The 21,403-nt window shown below is 40.5% G+C and overlaps 2 protein-coding genes across 4 annotated transcripts in view; one reads left to right on the plus strand and one right to left on the minus strand.

The window, feature by feature from the left end:
• The window catches only part of FHL2 (four and a half LIM domains 2), a 71,856-nt gene extending 69,945 nt beyond the window's left edge, over positions 1 to 1,911 (plus strand). The window contains exon 6 of the mRNA XM_074991238.1: positions 986 to 1,911. Coding sequence (XP_074847339.1) covers positions 986 to 1,137 — 152 coding nt within the window. The 3' untranslated portion in view covers positions 1,138 to 1,911. The remainder of the gene's footprint in view (positions 1 to 985) is intronic.
• On the minus strand, positions 1,713 to 21,310 carry C1H2orf49 (chromosome 1 C2orf49 homolog). Of its 3 annotated transcripts, none has more exons than XM_074991254.1 (4): positions 21,180 to 21,310; positions 18,462 to 18,628; positions 10,628 to 10,997; positions 1,713 to 5,251 (listed from the first exon to the last, which is right to left on the minus strand). In XM_074991254.1, the coding sequence occupies exons 1-4, from the start codon at positions 21,273 to 21,275 to the stop codon at positions 5,195 to 5,197; spliced, it is 690 nt and encodes a 229-aa protein (XP_074847355.1). In that variant the 5' UTR covers positions 21,276 to 21,310; the 3' UTR covers positions 1,713 to 5,194. The 3 variants fall into 3 exon arrangements, with proteins under 3 accessions (XP_074847355.1, XP_074847364.1, XP_074847371.1); XM_074991263.1 differs by having other exon boundaries at positions 10,566 to 10,997; XM_074991270.1 differs by lacking the exon at positions 21,180 to 21,310 and adding an exon at positions 20,611 to 21,143.
• Positions 21,311 to 21,403: the final 93 nt, after the last annotated feature.

The raw sequence follows: 21,403 nt of genomic DNA on the forward strand, positions 1-21,403 counted from the left end.
CATTATGTGCCAACAGTGCCTTGCCGCTATGTACATTGGACACACTGGGCAAACATTGACCAAGAATAAATGGACACAGAGCAGACACCAAGAAACTCAATACACGTAAGCCACTCAGTGAACATTTCAGTGGAGTGGGCCATTCTGTTAAAGATCTGAGAATTTGTTTCTTGGAGAAAAAAGAATTTAAAAACAGATTAAAGAATAGAATGGAGATACACATCTCCTAGAACTGGAAGGGACCTTGGGAGGTCATCTAGTCCAGTCCCCTGCCCTCTTGGCAGGACCAAGCACCCTCCCCAACATCTATTTGCCCCAGTCCCTAAATGGTCTCCTCAAAGATCAAGCTCACAACCCTGGGTTTAGCAGGCCTATACTCAAACCGCTGAGCTATCCCTCACCACTGAGAAACTTGTGAGTTGGAATTCATGTTCAAATTCAACACATTAACACATGGTATGAACAGAGACATCAATTACTTCACTCGTTACAAGGACTGCTTCCCTTCCTTTGATGCTTGTAATTATCTCAGGCAGGACAATTAACATTGCACCTCCTCTAATCCCCCTCCTTCAGTTCTATGGATTTAATTTGTCAGTTTTTATAGCAATTTTTTTTTTGGTCCTCTGTACTTATAAATGTCAGCCTGTATTGGGAATTAGATTGATCTGAAGAAGTGGGTCTGTCCCATGAAAGCTCATCACTTAATAAATCATTTTGTTAGTCTTTAAAGTGGACATTTCTGCTGTTTTCTTTTGTCAGAGTATAGACTAAAACGGCTACCTCTCTGTTTTTGTTCTACTTAGACCACTCAATCCCAGTTCTGCACCATCACCTGCACACTAAACAAGTTTACATAAAAAAGTGTAAAACCCCAACCTTTACACCCAATATGAGTAACAATTCCCATACAGAATTCCTATACTAAGTCACCTGATGGCTGGTATTCCATTGTTTTTCCTTATCACTTTTGGTTTCTAAATAGGACTCGGAGGAACCAAGTATATCTCCTTTGAAGAACGGCAGTGGCATAATGACTGCTTTAACTGTAAGAAGTGTTCTCTTTCATTAGTGGGCCGCGGCTTCCTCACAGAAAGGGATGACATCCTCTGTCCTGAGTGTGGGAAAGATATTTAATATTTAAAAGGAGGAGGAAAGCAAAGCTGCACTTCCAATATGTATTTTCTTAATATGCGATGCTGTGTACTAGCTTTAGTCAACTATATGAAGACTTTACTCTTCTGTGTTTCTCAGTACCACTCACATGACATAAGCTTTTTTTTCCCCCTCCGACTGTCCAAATGTAAAGGCAGATTGGGAGAGGGAAGATGATTTCAGAATCTCTGGATGGATTGTTGATGTTTAAGACTTTATACAGTTAATGAAGATGCAAGTACAGATAAAGCGCAAGACTTGACATGTGAAGTGTTTTGGCTATTACTGACATTTCATTTTCTTCACTGATTTGTTTTTTTTTCCTTAATTTACAACCATGACATAGTCTGTAAGGGAGTGAAATTTTGTAGGACCACAAAGGCTATGTGATATAACTTCATCAACAGAGATTCAGGGTGACATCTTTGACCCACTGAACTAAATGTCAAAATTCTGCTTGACTCCAATAGGGCCAGGATTTCAAGCCCAGTGTTCTTGGCATGTGTAATGCCAGTGTGCTGTCAAGTGTGTAAAAGGAGAGGAGAATGCAGAGGGTGTATCAGTGTTAAACAAATGGTGCCATGCCTTACTTAAGAGAAAATGATTATTAATCATTTACATGGGAGTGTTCTGTAACAAAATATTTTATTGCATGACTATATCATTGTGTGAAGTGCAAATTTAGATGGTCAGAGTTCAGTTGAAATTATACTGCATGTTATATTTCTTAAAATAATAAAAGCCTTCAAAATTTAATTTTTATTTTTTGATTTTTCTTACGTTTAAAGTGTCAACATTTTGTAAAGTAGGATATGAGTAAAACGTGTCCAAGTTTTAAAAAAATACAGCGTAAACTATATAAACACAAAGGGTCCCACAACCCTGTGGGTCTGGGGGCAAGGTGGGAGGGGGGCCCAGCTTCCTGCACCCAGAACGACTGGGGACAAAGGTGAGGAGGGGCTTAAGGGCATCAGCCCCCAGCCCCTCACATTACATAAGAACGGCCATACTGGGTAAGAACAAAGGTCCATCTAGCCAAGTATCCTGTCTTTTGACAGATGCCAATACCTGATGCCCAAGAGGGAGCAAACAGAGCAATCCTTCTCCTGACATCCATTTCCTAGCTCTGAAAAACAGGCTAGGGTCACCATTCCTACCTATCCTGGCAAATAGCCGCTGATGGACCCAGCCTCCATGAATGCATCTAGTTCTTTTTTGAACCCTGTTAAAGACCTAGTCTTCACAACCTCCTCTGGCAAGGAGCTCCCCAGGCCTACTATGCGCTGCATGAAGAAAAACTTCCTTTTGTTTATAGCAAACCTGCTCCCCACTGATTTCATTTGGTGACCACCTAGTTTTTCTGTTATGGGCAGCAGTAGAATCCTGGGCTCCGGCCAGCAGCAGAGTTTAATCACTAACCAGAACTGCTAAGTCTGATGTTTATTGGTTAATCAGTTAAACATGTACATCCCCCATCATTATCGCATGATGCAGTCGTGTGGCATATAAAGAACTGTCTATGTGCTGTAAATAAATTTTTAAAATTTATTTTTCAAGCAATGCATGAGCCAAACCAGCCCTAGACAAAAGTATATTATTTCACCTGCTTGACTATGTAGTGTCTCTAATGTAAACTGAGCAAGGTCAGGCCGAAAATAATAAAATTACATTTATGTATAAGGTAAATCAAGCCACCAATGTAACATAAGGGAGATGACCATCTAATGATCACAAGGGGGTGGAGGTTCCACCTCAAGATCTTAGAAGAGACAATGGACTTTAGGAAACTGAAAGAGAAAGCAATTTTGGTAGCCATCACCTGAAGGACACAAGAAGTTAAAGCACCTGAAATCTGAAAAAGTGAATCCTTAAGTCAACAGGCCCAACATTTCTGGGAACCGACTACAGGTTAAGAAACCTCCTTAGACAAAGACTTGTAACCTTCTGAAGTTGTTTTAGTCACTAGGAAACATGTTTTGTTTGTAACCGATCTTTCACTCTTGACTCACTGATACCTACCCTCTTTGTTAATAAACTTATTCTTGTTTAGTTACAAAATTAACCCAATGTTGCTATACTGAAGAGAAGTGTAGGTCTTTAGCTCTTGTATCAGACTAGTGTGTGCTTTGTCTCTTTGGAGACAAACTTTACTTCTCTGAATGTTCACAGAGAAGTACTATAGTACTTCTATACTATACTATAGTACTATTTAGTACTATACTAAATACTATAGAAGGACATCTCCAGGGAACTTGGGTTCAATGACGGTTAACATCAGGTAATTTCTAAAGTGCTTATTTAGTCCTTGCAAACTGACGCATCAGGGAACTGCAACAGCTCACCAGCAGCAAAACTCAGTCATCCTGCAGTGGAATAGTAACATGGTAGATCACAATTCTGATTGCCCTGAAAAAGATATCAAAACAACTATTGTGCTAGCTCTTCTAAAATTAGGTTAGGTTTATGGGAGGATTTAGTAAGAAAGGTACAACATTTACTAACACTACAACAGCAATACTGCAAACACTTATGCATATGCTTAACTTTAAGTAGCCTTACTGACTTCAAGTATACTTCAGCATCACTATTTCAACTGAATCAGTTTAAAATACATTACAAAATAGATTCTCACTACTTAAAAGGTTACATTTCATTCACTTTATTTAAATACAATAAAACTACTTAAGACCACTCTTTACATACAAAATGTACATTAACGTGAAACTTTGCTGTACTGAAGTATACAATCTGCACACAGGTTTTAGTGTTTAGTAAAAGGAAACAAGCACACAATATTAAAAAATCACACATCATTCTTACTATTTTACAGCATTCAGAAGTGCCTTTGATTCCACATTATGGATGGGGAACATCTCACAAATCATGTCTGGTATAACCTACTGTTCATATTTTCAATACATACACATTTAAAAAAATTCAAAATAAGCTATCAGATTGCTACTGACAAGATCAGGCCTGCTTAGCCACAGAAATCAACAGTTATACCATTGACTTAAATGGATATAGGACCACAGCCAGTGTGCTACACCACACAAGTAATAATCTAGATGGAATCCACTGGGATTCAAAGAAAAACCAACAATCTTCTCATCAAACTGTCATATGTAAGAGAGGCAAAATATTAAGCGTATAATATTCTAATTCACTCCCATAATTTTACTTCTTTATGTGTTGCTAGAGAAGAGAATGTTGGTCCACATTCCAGGCTTTCCCACTTTAACAGGCATTATTACAACTGGGATAACAAAATAAACTTGTTGCACACACAGATGTGTGCCCATATAACAGCATGGCACTAATCCATTCATAACTTTTCCTCCTATTCATGCTGAATTGAGATACTAATAACGTGTTTCCCATGTGCATTTTTATCTCAAATGACTATAGAAGCTTCAATTTGAAGCAAAGATGTTACACAGTTCATGTTATTACCAACTTAATCTGTATTTTAAATGTAATACAAATACAATTCTGTAGTTTTGTTCTGTATAACAAAAATAATTATTTTTCTAGAATAAAATCCATCAATGAGATGATTTTGTGGTATATTGTTTAACTATCTATCTTCTGGACACTAAGTAATGTTTGGATGCACAATCTTTCATACCACCTGGAACCTCAACAATTGTGTTAGGTATTTAGCCAGGACATGACCTACAAAACTGTATTTAGCTGCATATCATAAAATATGAACATTTATAAGCCCACATGAGTGTTTGTAGGGATATGTAGGAAATGAACTACAATATACTTGAAAATTCAAAAGCAGAAGATTTTTAGCATCTTGTACCACCACCACCTTTGGAAGGGGAAGTGAAGCCACTCTCCATGCAAGAAGGTAGACACCTCTAAGGTGGGTTGGTGAGAACAGAATTCCAGCTTTATACTACGGAGCTTTTGAACTCTGTCAAAAAAGCTCCACACCACTGTGAATTCCTGTATAGTTTAAAGAGAAATGTACTTCAACTTTTCTGAACTACAGAAGTTCAATATTTACTTTTCCAGGACCCTCACTAATTCATGGCCAGGTTACATGCTGGATTTTCTTCTTTGCTTCTGTGGGTTTTAGGTCATTCTGGAACAGAAGTAAGTATACAATTAGTATTAGATGAGCTGCATTATACAGTATTCAGTATTACTGTACTATATCCAAAGGTGGTTAGTTGAGCACTTTAGCATTATACGAACTATTACAATAACTTTCTGTTGCCATCTTGTGGAGAAAGTTAAAATGTTAGGCTTATCCAGAAAGTAAAAAGGAAGCAGGAGAACTCTAAAGGCTTGATGAATCGAACTTCTTACAAATTCATCCAGTTTTTGTTGTAGTGAGCCCAAGTGGTTTACTGAAAGTATCCCTCTCTTTTTGCAAAGATGAGTAATTTGAAAATACATCCACACAGAAATTTAGACTGAAGTTTGATCCATGAAGAACTTTTTGAAGCAAATAAAGGAATACAAGCTAGTCTGAAAAATTAAACCTAAACATAATTTTTAAACATTAAGATTCTTAAAAATGCTGCTCTGTTATAAAAAGAATTAGAAGATTACTTGGGTAAAATTGCTTAAAAATTACAATTAGAGAAACCAGTTATTTCTTTACTCTACTACATATAAATGAGGAACCAACCCATTGCTTAAGCCTCTGGGTGCACTTGCAAGTTTAAAAGAATTAAAAGCTGTCCAAGCAGACAACCTCCAAATCATTCTCCAACGGTCAGTAAAAATAAGAAGGAACTAAAAACAACGTCCCCAAGTGGTTAGACAGGCAAAAGTCTGGATAAGCAGGTTGGCATTGTACCATACCCTGGAAATAAAACTTGCTTTGGCAGAACAAGCGGAGGAGCAGGACACAGACTCAAGGACACTTCAACATAAAACCCAACACCAAACTTAGAGTGCAAATCTGGTTATTAGGAGCAGCAATGCAGCTGATCTCAGTCATTGGGAAACTGCAAAGAGGGATGTTCTTCAAGTAATCAGGACACACACCAGACACTTTACAAATTAACACCTACACTCCTATTTTATACTTTTCTTCTAGGAACTCTGGAGCCACTGATTAATACTAAAGTTAGATCAAACCATCTGCTCATACATAACAGCCTGATTCAGCACGATACTTAAACATATATGTAACTAAGCACTAAAATGGACACTGACTTCTCTCACTTTAAATTTAAGCACATGCTTAACTATCTTTCTAAACTGGGTCCCAAGTTAGTGTCAACAAACTACAAAACAATCTAAACTGCAGTAAATATTTTAATTTCAAGAATGTCAAATGTCTGAATTTAACTATTTAATAGGTGAACAAAAACCTGCAGATATACTGCACAGCAGCTTTGTGCTGTGAACCAAACAAATTTCAAAACCTATTTAACTTTGGACATGGTCGGTATCTAAAAGACCTCTAACAAACACTGAAATAACTTAGTGATTTTTTTTCAGTAGCTGGCATTCTTCTTTCTGGATCAGCATTTATCCAGTGGTTCAGGAGGGCTTTGAAATGTTGCTGGAAGAGCTGTCTTTGGCTGGGTCTGCACTTGCCCCCAGCTTTGAAGGGGGCATGTTAATCAGTACTTCATTAGGATAATTTTCCCCCACAGCAACTTCAAAGCGTCAAAATTTTGAGGAGTAAAGGCACTTTGAAGCGCCTGTAGCTACACACATGCTGGCACTTTGAACTTTGATGCTTTGAAGTTGCCGTGGGGGAGATTTAGCCCAATGAAGTGCTGCAAATTCACCACAGCACTTCATTAGTAATCTCCCCTTCAAAGTGGGGGGCAAGTGTAGACAAGCCCTTTGAGATTAAATACACAAATGAGTACATGAGCACTCAAATTCCATGGCATTCTCCAGACGAATCAAGTTCCTATCTGTAAACATAGGGATACCTTATTCCACTTGGCCTCCTTTGAGAAAATTTTGAATTCTGTAGCTGAAAACTGCTATGGTGTTTGCCCTGGGTGGGAGTGTGACTCTATGCATAAGGAGACATATTCACACTAAGGGTACATCTACATTTACTAGGTTGCAAGGAGAAAGGGAAGTTGACAGGAGCATGTCCATCAGTGAGGACGGACCTTACAGCTGGCTGCAGATACACCGATTCTAACTACACAATTGCTGCAGCTAAAATTGAGTATCTGCAGTTGACTGTAAGGTCTACTGCAGTCCAAGCTTAAGTCTGAATGATTTAGCACACTAAAAATAGAACGTAGCCACAGATGCACCAGAGACTAAAAGCATATACTTGGGGCAGCTAGACCCTCCAAACACAGTTACGTTCTGGCATTAGCATGCTGGCTCCATCAGATGTGTCCCCACTTGAGCCGGGAATCACACCTCCAAACTGAAAAGTAAACATATCTGAGGGACATGCATTACTGAAGAGCACAGAAATCCATTTGGTATCCTGAGAATATTTTAGCTCAGGTAATTACATTCTACCTACCTAAAATGCCTTCAGTAGCTCCAATTTGAAAAGATTCTTTCATTCCTTCCCTGAACTCCCAATGAAACATTGCCATTTCACCCAAATGTAGCCACATTTCAGTGGTACATAATCCCATGATGTCAGCCAATATCCCTGTATTTTGTCCCTTAATCTATTTTAAATCCTTTGTAAACTTTTTGGATAAAAATTTGCAAGTTGTACCTACTTCACAATCAAGTGCTCTAAAAAACAGATGTAAATTACAATTACCAATGTAGCTTCTGCCCCTTGCATTCCATGGCAATAGTCTTCAACAATTCTAATGATCTCTGTACAGTCAATGCATAGAATCAGCACCCCATCCTCTTCTACCTGATGACTGCCTTCTGCACTATTGCTTATGGTTCTCAACACCTTGCCCTACATCAGGTTTTGCAACTCAAACCTCTCCTTGTTTTTCTTCTAACCTCTCTAGTCACTCCTTCAGTGATCATTTGAAGACTACTCTTCATTCATTCTCCAATTTTTTGTGGGCATTTCACAGGGTCCTATCTGTGCTCCCTTTATACCTTGTCTTGGGGTAATCTTATTTAATTACAAATTCAGCTATGTATCTTTATGCTTACAACATTCAAATATTGTCCCTTCCCCCAACCTCAGACTGAACTACTTGTTTTTCCCCTTCTGAAACCCTCCTGCCATCCTCCTCCTCAATCACTGTGGACAAAGCCACCCTCTTGCTCATCACTCAACCCTTGTAATCTGTCTGTTATCTTGGACATTAACAAAATGGGAGGAGCTGTAGAAAGCCTCTCCACCCATACAGCTACAAAACTCTCATCTGGAAAGTGGATTTGTGTCTTACTTGTGGACATATCCTTTTCTTTGGCCCTGACAAATGCAATCTTGCTCCACTCACAGACACTCAAAATGCTAAAGCAAAGATCATTTCCTCAGCTTGCCTCAATGACTTTCTTTGTATCGTTCCATTGGGTCTCACTTCTCCATGGCATCAAACATGAAAGTGAAGACTTGTAGTTCAAAGATCTTTGCACCCTGTTCCCCAAACTACCCATTATTTCTCATATGCTATCATAGTGCCAACTCCTCCCTCTGCTCCACCAGTGACAGGAGCCTTCACTGCCAACTTGTTTAGTTTTCAAAGTGTCATGCTTTCTCCCACGCTGCTCCTCATGCATGACAAGCTCGTCAACAATATGCATAAAGCAACCTCGTTGTATTCTTTCAAATCCTTGCAGCAAAAAAGAATTTCAGAAATGTTGTTATTCCAGAGTTGAGGCTGCATTAGACCAAAATTGATCAAGCTAACTGCATCCATATTGTGTGTATTCAGCCACCATGAATTCAAAAAATAAAATGCCACATTGTTAAGGATTAATTTGGACAAAGTGGATTTTTGGAAGCAAATTCTAGCTGCAAGCTTGCTGTTTACCTTAATCAGAATGAGAGGAGGGGAGGAAAGATTCAAATTATGAGACTAAAAAAAATAAGCACAGGCAACCTTGAGCTTGGGTGCCTTTGATACAGTGGCTTATTATAGCTAACATTACTAGTAATGTTTTTTTGTCAAGTAGTTGATTGAAATTAGGAGAGGTACTAAGCATTGGGATCACTGAATGTTCTATAAAAATGAATTATAAAAAGACAAGGTAACAGAGCATACCTTTTGTGCAGTTCTCCAAAGCTATCCTGATACCATCTTCCCTGGCAGGTAAGCAACTAGCCACCACTGACCTGGCTGCTGATTACTTGTCACTCTCTCAGATTTTAGGTAGTTATTTTGGATGTCCTAAACCTATTGCTTATGATTATGTATTTCAATCTAATAAACAGTAGTTTTAGATACAAACATGCTTGCTTGTCTTTCATATTCCTGACACCACATGGAGCGAAACAGTTAAGTTACCACTACTTTAAGTTCTGAAAAGCTAGGGAAACAAATGCCCACAGAAGCAGCTTGACATTGATTAGAAAGCTAAAGTGCTGAGAGAGCTGCCTATTATTGTGATCAGTATTTTCTCATCCTTGCCCTGCGCTCCTTGATGTAGCCACCTGCTGACTCGTGTCGAGTGCTTAGACTGTAAGCAATAATGGGACAAAGATCTTTGTTTTGTTTGAACGGTACCCAGACAGTGGCATTGTGGCCCATAACTAGAACACCTAGGAGATTCTGGTACCCTAGTTCATATGAGCGATGAATGCTATAGAATACATATTTTACTGGGAGAGCTGCCTAATGGATAACACACAGGACAGACTCGAAAAATCAAAATTTTAATCCCAGCTCTTATGTGATGTTATACAAGTCATACCATCTCTTTGTGCCTCTGTTTCCCCTCCCACCTCCTCTCTGGTCTACACACGCTATAAAAACTCTTCGGCTACATCTACACTGGAAGCATCTGTTGAGTGCATCTATGCACAAAAGCAGATCAACAGAGCAATCTGCTCCGTCAGAGAGCAGCCAGACTGCCCTGCTCTCTGTCGACAGAACAGCTGACCGGAAGCTCTGCCAACAGGACTGCCTGGTGAACCAGAAGCTCCCTCTGTCAACAGAATTGTCGCCACTGAACTTCTCTTGAAAGAACTGTCGACAGAAACATTCCTAAAATTTTAAGGAATAACACTGTCAAGACAAATGCAGAGTTGTGTAGAAACTGACAATAGAACATTGTGTGTGTTCAGGCACTCCCTGAGCTATATCAACAGAAGGCCCCTTCTGTCAACAAAACTCTAGTGTAAACACAGTCTTCAGGGGAATGACTGTCTCTTGCTATGTATTTGCATGCTATCAACCATACCGAGGCCTTGCGTACCACTTAAATGCATATACCAAATGGTTTTTATAAAGTGTAAATTAATTTTCAAGGTAAAACTAAAACAACAGTTATGAGATTAACTGTTGTTCATCTCAATATAGCAAAGGACCTACCTGCTCCTTTATAAGCTCAATGAAAAGATTTTAAAGAAATATGGTGGTGAGAATATACGTACTGCTGATTCTGATTCTTCTTTTGGAGCTGCTCTCTTTAATTTCACAACACTAGCTCCTGCAACAGGGGTCAAAGGTGGCATTTTCAGATTAGCCAATACCCTACTAGCCATTGGAACACTGTTCTGCTGAGCTTCATTCTTCTTAGTTTCCAGCTTAGCTTCCTGTGATAAACTGGAGGCTGAAATGTACGTTGAGGCATTTGAAGGAACAGATAATTTCCGAAAAGTACTGGCAGTGATTCCAGCTGGAGGTGGTTTTAGGCGATCAGCGGCTCCATTTTCTGTTTTTTTCACTTTTATACTTGTGCTTGTTGAGCTGCCATCAAATACAATTAGTGGCCGCTTCCGTAAACCTTCCGTAGTTGTAACACTGAAAACACAAGTTATAATTTGTAATTTTGAGAAATTTATCAAGAGCTGTTTCTAAAGTAACATATAAATAATGTAAACAGACATAACTCAAAAAATTAATCTAGCCGAACCTGGCAATACTTGCCATTGCAGTTTCCCTTAAACTGTTTTAGTCCAATTTAAAATCAAAGCAATTTGCTCAAAAACAAACTATCCAGTTTAAAAACTCATTCCAGCCAATATAATTGCCAAATTTATTAAACAGCCTTAATATTGCTGTTTAGAGCTATTTTACGATTTGACTGTATTAAAAGAGAAATATTTTCCTTTATATGGAATATATTGTCAAAAGCTTTGTCGTCTTCATCTAAATTAAGATTTGCTGGTAATTTGAGATTTTATAAAAATCACTGCTAACATCTGTATTTGTTCATGATTCTTAAAGCAAGGAAGCCCAAATTGGGGCTAGCTAGCTAGTGAAAATATTTAGCAAAAGAAATCCCTATTTCAGAGATTAGTTGTTTCTGAGCTAAAATAGCGGGCCTCATTTGTTTGTTGAGATAGCTAATGATTTTGCATCTATGTGCAACCAGGTCAAGCTAATTAAGCATTTTATTAATAAACAGAAGAACACTGTCAAATTGTGTGAAGCCAAAAGATAACTGAAAAGGTGAAAAACTGTATAAGTGGCAAAGAAGTAAACATATGATTTTAACATAACTGTCCTTTTACACATACTTAACCATGTTCTTATGGCTTAGAGGGTTTTTTAAGACACAATCACTAGGAAACACAAACATTGTTGAAATAAAGTGTTACTTTTTAGCATAAGTATCCCTGAGGTGGCTATACATATGGGTTCTTTAGATATACATGGTTATTTAAATGTAAATAAAAACCAATGCATTTTACATACAATCATTTAATACCCACATCATGACACCCATCTGACTCAGTTACAGTATTATCATTGGAATGGCAACTAAACTCAGAGAAAAATCTCAGGACGGTCATGTTAGTTTGCATCCGTAAAAATAAAGTAGTACAGCACTTCAGAGATTAATGGATTTATTAGGATACAGGCATTCACATATCCCTGACCAATTACCCTAATTTACAATGGATAACTTCTTTCTTTTGCAGTCATTTTCCTACATGTATACCTGCCTTTGCATTTTCATTCCAGTCCCCCAGATGAAGTGGGTTTGACCCATGAATGCTCATGCCTAATATATAAGTTAGTCTTTCAGGTGCCACAGGACTCCTCCTTGTTGTAACTAAACATGGAGTTGCTGACAGCCTTTAAATTGGGAGGCTGGGTAAAAAAAAGGAAATTCTTGAAGTCTGCTGTGTGGTGACAGAACTTACTTAAATTTCCCTGAAAAATGAAAGGAGTAACAGTTCAAGAGTGCACATGCATCCACGCACAGTGGACAATATTAATAGGCAGCGAGAGAGGCATCGGACACCAACGGGCGCTGGGCCCACGGTTATTGATGATGATGATGAGTGCATCAAAGCTAGCCATCAAGTTTGCCTTCAATTATATTGAAACTGTGTTTAACGAATCCATTACTTTAACAGTTAATGGATCAACATACTTAAAGCGCCTAATAAAAGCAATTTATACGCATAAATGAACTCATACATTTTCGATCTTTCCTTACAACTTTATGCCTGACAACAACACCCTGATGTTGACTGCACTCCATAATAAGTATTGCCAATGTCAACCCCCAATGAACCATCTCATAAATATAAACTGTTTCAGTCACTTTCCTTAACATGCCTAACAGATATTCCTTAATTAATGATTGCTTGTTAAACACTACATGCTGTGGAGGCTGACACTCGGAGGTACATGTATGTTTAGATCAAATATTTGCTTTTTATTACTGTGGGCATCATTCATGCTGTATTTTTGTGGAGTAATAACACCCTTGTAATCACATAATCACATCATATAGTATTAAACACATTCCTAAAGCTGATGCACCCACAGAGAAAAATGAGTGGGTGCGGAGCATCCATCAGTGTCAAGCTCTCCCCTTTTCCACTCTTCATGCACTGGCTGCCCCACTAATCAACTCCTTCCCCACCCTCCCGGCACTTCCCGAGCACTGCAAACAGCTGATTCACAGGTTTCAGGAGGGTTTCAGGCTTTCAGGAGAAGATTCAGGAGGGAGGGGGAGAAGGCAGAGAAGATGCAAGGCAGGAGAGAGATCATGGAGGAGAAAGGGGGTTGAGCTTCCCTTGGCTAGCAGGGAAGTCACTGCCTATGCCTAAGGAAGGCTCTAAAGCAGGAAACTTCTCCTGAGCAATCAAGGAATTCTGTTTCTGCAGAACTTAACATTTCCATTAAAAAAAAAATTAAATTTGTAATCTTTAAAGTTGGGACTATTACCTGCTGAATGTGAACAAAATGCAAACTGATGTAGTGTTGTCTTCTTGAGCCTGCAGACAGCTAGCCTGAAACAACAGAGAGGTATAAACTGTCTAAGGCTCAACTCTAAGCCCCAGCACAGAGTCAACATAGTTGTGCTGTGCTCTGGGAAGTACTTCAAAGTCTGCAAGAGTGAGGGAAGAATCCTTCCCTCCTAGCTCCACAGCAGGCAAGCTGCTCTTTTACTCCTGGGAGAATTCTGCAAACACTATTTTAACACAATATAAATCACACTAGTTTCGATTATTTTTGGTAATTTATTTCAAAATACCTGTCAGCAAGCACGTCTGTAACAATACAGACAACAAAAAAGATTCAGGTAATGTTTTCAACAAATTGATTCTTTTCTAGGCATATAACACAGAACTCTGAGAAATAATTCATTTAAACTAAAATACAGAACCATATGTTTCCCATATCCCTCACAACCAGTACAAAGGCTTGTGGGAGTCAGGGTAATGGAGGAGCTGAAGGAGAAGTAAACTTCTGTAAAGGATCCTGGGTGTGCACTTGGAGGATTGTTGGGTATGGGTGGGAAAAGTATGGAAGCTTTTAGTGACCCTGCACATATGTGCTCCCATCCACTCCCCCCCACATCCCCATTTGTTTCTGTTCCGACTTAACTATCCTGTCCCTGTGCAGCTGACCTGGCCCCAACAGGTGTGATGAAGAATGCAGGATCTCTCTGTTCCCTAGCTGACCAGAAACAGCAGCTGTGTTCTATTACCACAGTGCTCTCCGGTGGACAAAAGGCAGAACTGCAGCAACATTTCAGCAGCTTTTTCTGGACAAAAAAATTTAAAATATGCACATCTCATTAATCAGACATACACCAGCAGTGCAGAATTCCCCCAGAAGTACTGTTGGGCAAAAACTCAGGTTTACCACTAATGTAGCTTCCATAAAGAAGTACAGATGGTGGATTTATTCCTCACACTCACAAAACCTTCCTTCACGGCAACTCTCACGCAGCCTGATGGAGAAAAACTCTACAGCACACAGAACAGTTATAAAGCTACCCAGATTCTGTTCCTTCTCATGCAGAGTAGCGCCATATTGGGCCCACTACAAGGACATCAAACACCACAGAGGAGGGGACAATATTATCTCTGAAAAGGTGTCTGAACAACCTTCATTCATTTCACCTGGGTGTTCTAATAACTCGTCAGTTTCTCTATATCCATTTTAGTTTTACCTGCCAAGTTCTCTAAGTCTAGAGCTTTCAAAAGCCTTCAGCAGCTTCTTTCCTATTTCCTTCACAACACGTGCACTATAAATGGCAGTAAAGAAAATAACCCAATAAAACACTGGCTAGACAAAATCATTTTTCAAGTGGTGGTCATGAACAGTGTCTTAACCACTGAAAAGTCTTGAAGTTGCCTAATTAGATGTTAACCAGTAAGAAGCACTTAAACAGTTACTGGAACTTTCAATATGCAGTATGTTAAACATCTTGTAACCTATATGGAAAAAAACAGAGTGGTTGTCTAAAGAGCCCTCTTTCTGTTCTTTGGTTTCCACATATTAATTTTTATTATAAAATGTGTTTAACTATATCACAAGTCTTATCTGTACCACTCTATTTATAATGTGCTAAACCCAACTCCACTCAAGTAAGATATCTCTATATAGTAGCAAAATTGGGTAAAGGAATTCTTAAGAACTCCTATACCTATACCATGCCTACCTACACCAAAAACTCTATTCCTGTTCCGCTATTTCAAAACTCTGCTGATGTATGAGATTACTGCATGTTGATTGGAATTACTGCATTATACAATAGCATAAAAGAAATTGCCCATCTGGAAAATGGAAAAGCACGTGGTCCAGACAACATCCCCATAGAAGCAATCAAGGCAGATAGTGAGACATAATTCAACATGATGTATAATCTATTTGGGAAAATTTGGGATACTGAAGAGATCACACAAGACTGGAAACACGGCTACCTTAACAAGCTTCCAAAGAAAGGCAATCTGAAGGAATGCAAGAACTGGAGGGGCATCATGTTACTGTGTATTCCAGGAAAAGTGTTCAATAGGATTCTCTTGGAGAGAATGAAGACGGAAATGATAAATAGCTCAGGGAAGAACAGGCTGGCTTCCGAAGCGAGACATCATGTACTGACCAAACAGCAACTCTCAGAGTGACCACAGAACAGTCGCTTGAGTGGAACATCCCCCCATACATAATTTTCACAGACATTGAAAAAAGCTTCAACAGTGTTCATGGAGACGCTTTGCGGAACCCGCCACAACACTATGGCATTCCATCCAAAATTATTAACTTGATCCGTTCAACGTACAAACCCTCAACATGCCAAGTTGTTCAAAATTGTGCCTTGACAGAATCCTTCAGAATACTCTCAGGATTGCGAAAAGGGCACATATTGTCACATTTCCTATTCTTGATCACAACAGACTGGATTATGAACAGGACAACAGATGGCCATTAATGAAGCATTCAGCACACACCTCAAACAGCTAGAGGACATTGATTTTGCTGATAATGTCACCCTCCTTTCACACCGCCATGAAAGAAAAGGTCACAACATTAGACAAAACTGCTACAATCACTGGACTGAGCATTAAGACAATGAGGATCAACCAGTCCAACAACACCACTACCACACCGGGAGGGGATGACCTGGAAGATGTGGAGCAGTTTACCTACTTGGGGAGTATTATGGGCAGAGATGGAGCAACAAAGATATCAATGCCAGGACAGGGAAAGCCACAGCTGTATTCAAGACTCTCCATCCCATAGGGAGTTCACAAATATCATCTGCGAACACAAACCTGCGGACCTTCAACACAAATGTGAAGAGTAACAGAGAGGTAGCCATGTTAGTCTGTATTCTAACAAAACAAAACAGCAGTCATGTAACACTTTAAAGACTGACTAAATGATTTTTAGGTGATGAGCTTTCATGGGACAGACCCCACTTCCTCAGATCTACAGAATTTCCAGTCCAGACCCAGTTATAAAGCTCAGAGGTCCAAAAAAATTGCAATAAAAACTTGACAAGTCAAATACATAGAAATGAACTCTCTTGTCTCAGGCAAGACACATAACATCCCCCATCCCCCCACCGTCTTCAGTTCTATGTATTCGATTTGTCAGTTTTTACTGCAATTTTTTTGGACCTCTGTGCTGTATAACTGGGTCTGGACTGGAAACTCTACAGATCTGAAGAACAGGGTCTGTCCCACAAAAGCTCATCACCTAATAAATCATTTAATTAGTCTTTAAAGTGCACATTTGTTTTGTTACAAATGTGAAGAGTGTGGTCTTGTATGGATGTGAGACCTGGCATACTAAAAAGTCTTCAAACCACACCTACAGACGTTCATAAACAGATGGCTGAAGTACGTCCTTCACATCAAATGGCAAGACTGTCACAAATGAGGAGCTTTGGAACAGAAGAGGACAAGAACCAACTGATGTTTAAATCAAGAGAAGAAAGTGGGGATGGCTAGGCCACACTCACAGAAAACCATCATCCAGCAGAGTCCAGCAAGCTCTCAAAGGGAACCTGCAAGGAAAACACAGAAGAGGAAGGCCTTGGACAACAATGAGATCTACTGAGATTGAAGGACAACAACTGGGGTACTTCTGGAATCAACTAGAAGTTTTGTCCCAAGACAGAGTGAAGTGGAGAAGACTTGTAGATGACCTATGCTCCACTCAGAGTACAAGGGTTAAGTAGTAGTAGTAGGTCTTCTAGAACATCAACGCTTCTAGAAGCAACATGATAAATAGCTAACAAAGACCAACTAGGCAGAAAAAAACCCACATTCCACAAGTGAAGTTACTGATGAACAAGTCCCTAGCAACAATTTGTTCAGCCACATTTAAATGTAGTCATATGAGGTAGCTAAATGACACTAAATGTAATAATGACACTAAATGTAATGTAATACTGTGGATTGCATAAACAGTTTTACGAATATATCTAGTTTGCTATCTAGACAACATTCACATACAGCTATTAGAAATTCGTGGGCTGAAATTTGATGTGAAGCAAAGGGAAGCCTTTTAAAAAAATCACAGTGATTCAGCACAGTAGAGATCTCCCCATGAACACTGTGTTTCAGAATTAGGACCAGAGTGTGCAACTGAAATATAAGTAAGACTAAATTGATTTTTCAGATTGCTATTTTCTGATCAAAATTGATTTTAAAGCCTTATATGAGAGAAAAGCTGTTTAATTTAAAAAAAAAGGTCTTGAATTAGGTACAATGAACACTATTGTTGAAGATTACCGCCATAATCCCTTACTCAATTCCTAGTACATGAGCAAGCATAAATCACTATGGCCTGGATTACTGTTTAAAAGGTCTGGTCAACAATTACATTAGTCAGGAGCACATACAATCCACATCCCTCTCCAAAAGATGTAATTATGCTCACCTACCCTTCAAGTAGATGAAGCCACACCAATGTAACATTCTATCAACCCAACTGCCACTGCTCAGGGAAGTGGTGTTCCTATGCTGCAGGAAAAAATCCCTTCCCATCAAGGCTCCACAAACACTATAGCATGGTTATGGCAATGTACTTATGTTGAGTATAGACTCTGTGAAGTAGACACACTGTCATTCACGTTCAGCTGGTTAATTATATTATGCCTCCATAGTGATGAGAGACATGTTACTATAAGTGCGGTTGGTAGTTACTGTCACTATTACTACTTATAATTGTGAATAACAGTTACTGTTAACCATGACAAGTGCCAAGCTTTTCATCAGCTATCCGTCTCCATACGTACAGTGTTTTGAGATCTACTACGCAAAGTACTATAGAACAACTAGCTATCATTACTATTGTTAGCATTCTATAATTGCAGTTGAACTTCTTCCTCTTTCTCACCACATTTGACAATACTTTTTGATGTCTCACACAGCATCCCCTGCAAGTGCTAGCAACATGTGCAAGAAATGTAATTTACAAGTTACAAAACTGAGAAAAAAAAATCTAATCATGTTTTTCTAAAATGTGAAGAAGGTTATCCAGAATTTACAAGCACAACTGAATTACCTTTTACTCTCATTTTTTGTTTCATGTAACTCCCTTTTCTTTTCCATCATTTTCCCCCATCTACTTTTGGGTAAGTTGCGCTGAGGCAATGGTATGGCATGTTGAACATAGAGATTAGTGAGGCCATCTTTGTCGATCTTTGCATTATTTTCAACTAGTATGTTCTTCTGTGGGAAAAGGAACAGAGCCACTATTATCAGGAGAAACTTTCAAATGTAAATAACTTTTATGGCACTTCTTTTTCTCAATAGTCAATTCAGCACAACTAACATTTTAAACAAGAAATGAAGTAGGCAATTTACATAACAAAGTGGGTCAGAACACACTTTGGTGAGGCTCTACACAGGTACAAGGATGTATCTGCATGTACACTCATCCCTCACTCTACAAGCACAATTGGTTCCCAAATTTCTGCTATAGATGAAAACTCATAAGAATGACACTAAATTCCCATTAAAATACATGTAAAAGTCTCCAATTCATTCCAAGGGCTTGTAACTTGACATAAACCAGTTGAGTTTAGGTAGTTTTCTGATGTATTTGAATAGTTTGGCACCAGAAACAGAAGGTAGTGTATGTATGTAGAACAGGGATGTCCAACCTATGAGTCCCATTAAATTTGTTAAAGATTTCCAGCTGGGCAGTTTCCAGCTGTATGTGGTTGTTAAAGAAGCCATTTGCAGTTTCTCAACACTGGTCCCTCAGGCAGATGTCTATCAATAGAGATAGCTGCCATCTCCAGCAGCTCTCTCTATCACTTGGGATAGCAACTACCTTATGCCTAGGTGCTGAAACCTTAACACTTGAGTTAATTGCTGGGAGCAGGAGGGGTGGGGAAGCTACCCACCTAGCAGTCACAGTGAAGAGGCTGCGGGGGAGGAGGAGGAGGAGGAGGAGTGTTTAAGGCTGGGGGTATTGAGGGAAGCGGGGCGGGGAGGGTCCTAAGACTGGAGGAAGCTTGGGGCTGCAGGGAGAGTCTAATTCTAGGGGCAGTTTAGGGCTGGTGTGGGTGTGAAAGCCTTGGGACAGTTTGGGGCTGCTGGGGGGGCTCTAAGGCTGGGGGTGGTTTGTGGTGGCTGGGGGATGTGTGTCTAAGGCTGGAGGAGGTTTGTCGCTGAAGACAGTTTGGGACTGTGGGGGCAGTTCACAGCAGGCCAAGGGTGAGGTCTGCCGGGTGGGTGGGCAGTCTAATACAGTAAACTCTGGAGTTACCCACAACCTCTACATAACTCAAATTTTCCTGCAAGGGGAGGGGAGCTAGGAACCACCAGGGATGGTCAGTTTCCTGGCTCCCTAAGTGGCAGGAGAGCAGAACCAGGGGCAGGCTGGTTACAGTCTTCCTACTGCTTGCAGGGACAGGAAACTGATCAGCTCATGGCTGGTCAGTTTCAAATTCCCACCATTGCAGGGGAGAGAGCCTGCCTAAGAGCCTTCTCTCTCTCTTCCTCCAGGGGAAGGCCTGTCAGACAGCTGCATGTCTGAGGGAAGGGAGGAAGAAGGCTCCAGTTGCGGGTCTCCCTGCCCCCAGCCAGGGATCCCACAGCTGGAGATGAGCCAGCCGCAGGGCTGTGGGTCTCTCCCCTCGCTCCCCACCCTCAGCCAGGGACCCTGCTCATATAAGCAGGGAAAGTTCACTCATATAGTGAATAAAGGTAGGTATATATGCTACTCATTTTAGTGAGTACTCATAAGTAAAGTACTCATTAAACAAGGGATGAGTGTACTGAACAGCAGATTTACAGTCCATATTAGCTCATGTGAAACATGAGCTTATATAACTCTCTGAAGTCATTCTAGTTCAATTAAACTCAATGGCAAACATTTCAAATTATAAGAATTTCACTGAATTACAGACAGGATCAAGTCACCTTGTAATGGGTTTGCAACCTCACCTGCAGAAAAGCAAACATCTCTTATTAAAAATGACAAACAGGTCTTTCAAGTACTTAGATCTGATTCCACAGCTCCCAAAACACATGCTTCTACTGTCTGAGCAGAAAGCCTCTCTATACTAGTTAGCATCTAAGCCACAATTTCTAAACTACCACCACTCAAGGCAACAAAAGGTACTCTCCCACGCATATGGACCTTGAACGGATAAATCTTTTTGCCTGCAACTCAACAGTGAAAAAGCAATGTACCTACTCACATGTGTAAGACTTAGCAATAACATTACTCAATTACATTGCCACTTAAACTGATGGCAAACAACCCCTTCCGACATCAACTGGTGCAGGAAATGATTTCAAACTGCCAGCAGCGATTTGCATTAATACTTTTACTTAAAGTTACTTTTGGATCAGCGACTTGTAACCAGGAAGGTTCCCGGCAACCCAACAGTTTGAAGATTTCCCTTATGACTTCGTGCAAATAGTCATTTACTTTCTGGGCGCACGTGGGCCGCTTTCCGGGGAGCCAGTTTTCCAAGCCAGAGCGAGACGGCGTTACTCAACTGGAGCTTCCCCAGGGAAGCGGAGCCCATCCGGGCGGGCGGGAGGGAGGGGTCACGCCGGTTGCTGATTTCAGAGGCCGTCGCCCGGGGGGCAGCGACCCGCGGGAACCGGGCTCTAAAGGTCACAGGCACAAACGGCCGTGCCCCGCCCCCGGCTCAGGCCGGCAGGACCCCCCGTACCCCGCTGCGAGGCTCACCGCCCGGGGGGGTGTAGGGGGGAGCAACGTCGCCTTGCCAGAACCTGGACGGGCTCCACCAGGCCGCACCTGCTCCAGAGTGAGCCGCAGGAACTCCTGAGAGAGCAGCTCCGGGTGCAGCAACAGGTCCGAGTCCACCGGCCCGCCGCCGCCGTGCGCCGCCATTTTCCCGCGGCGATTCCCTTCTCTTCGCCGTTGACCTCCCGACGCAAACGGGGCGGTGCGTGGACAGGAAGTGACGCCACAGCGGCTGAAGAGAAGAGATGACAAGTTCCGGCCAGGCCGGCGCCCGG

This window comes from Carettochelys insculpta, chromosome 1 (assembly GCF_033958435.1).
Source record: "Carettochelys insculpta isolate YL-2023 chromosome 1, ASM3395843v1, whole genome shotgun sequence".
Lineage (NCBI taxonomy): Eukaryota > Metazoa > Chordata > Testudines > Carettochelyidae > Carettochelys > Carettochelys insculpta.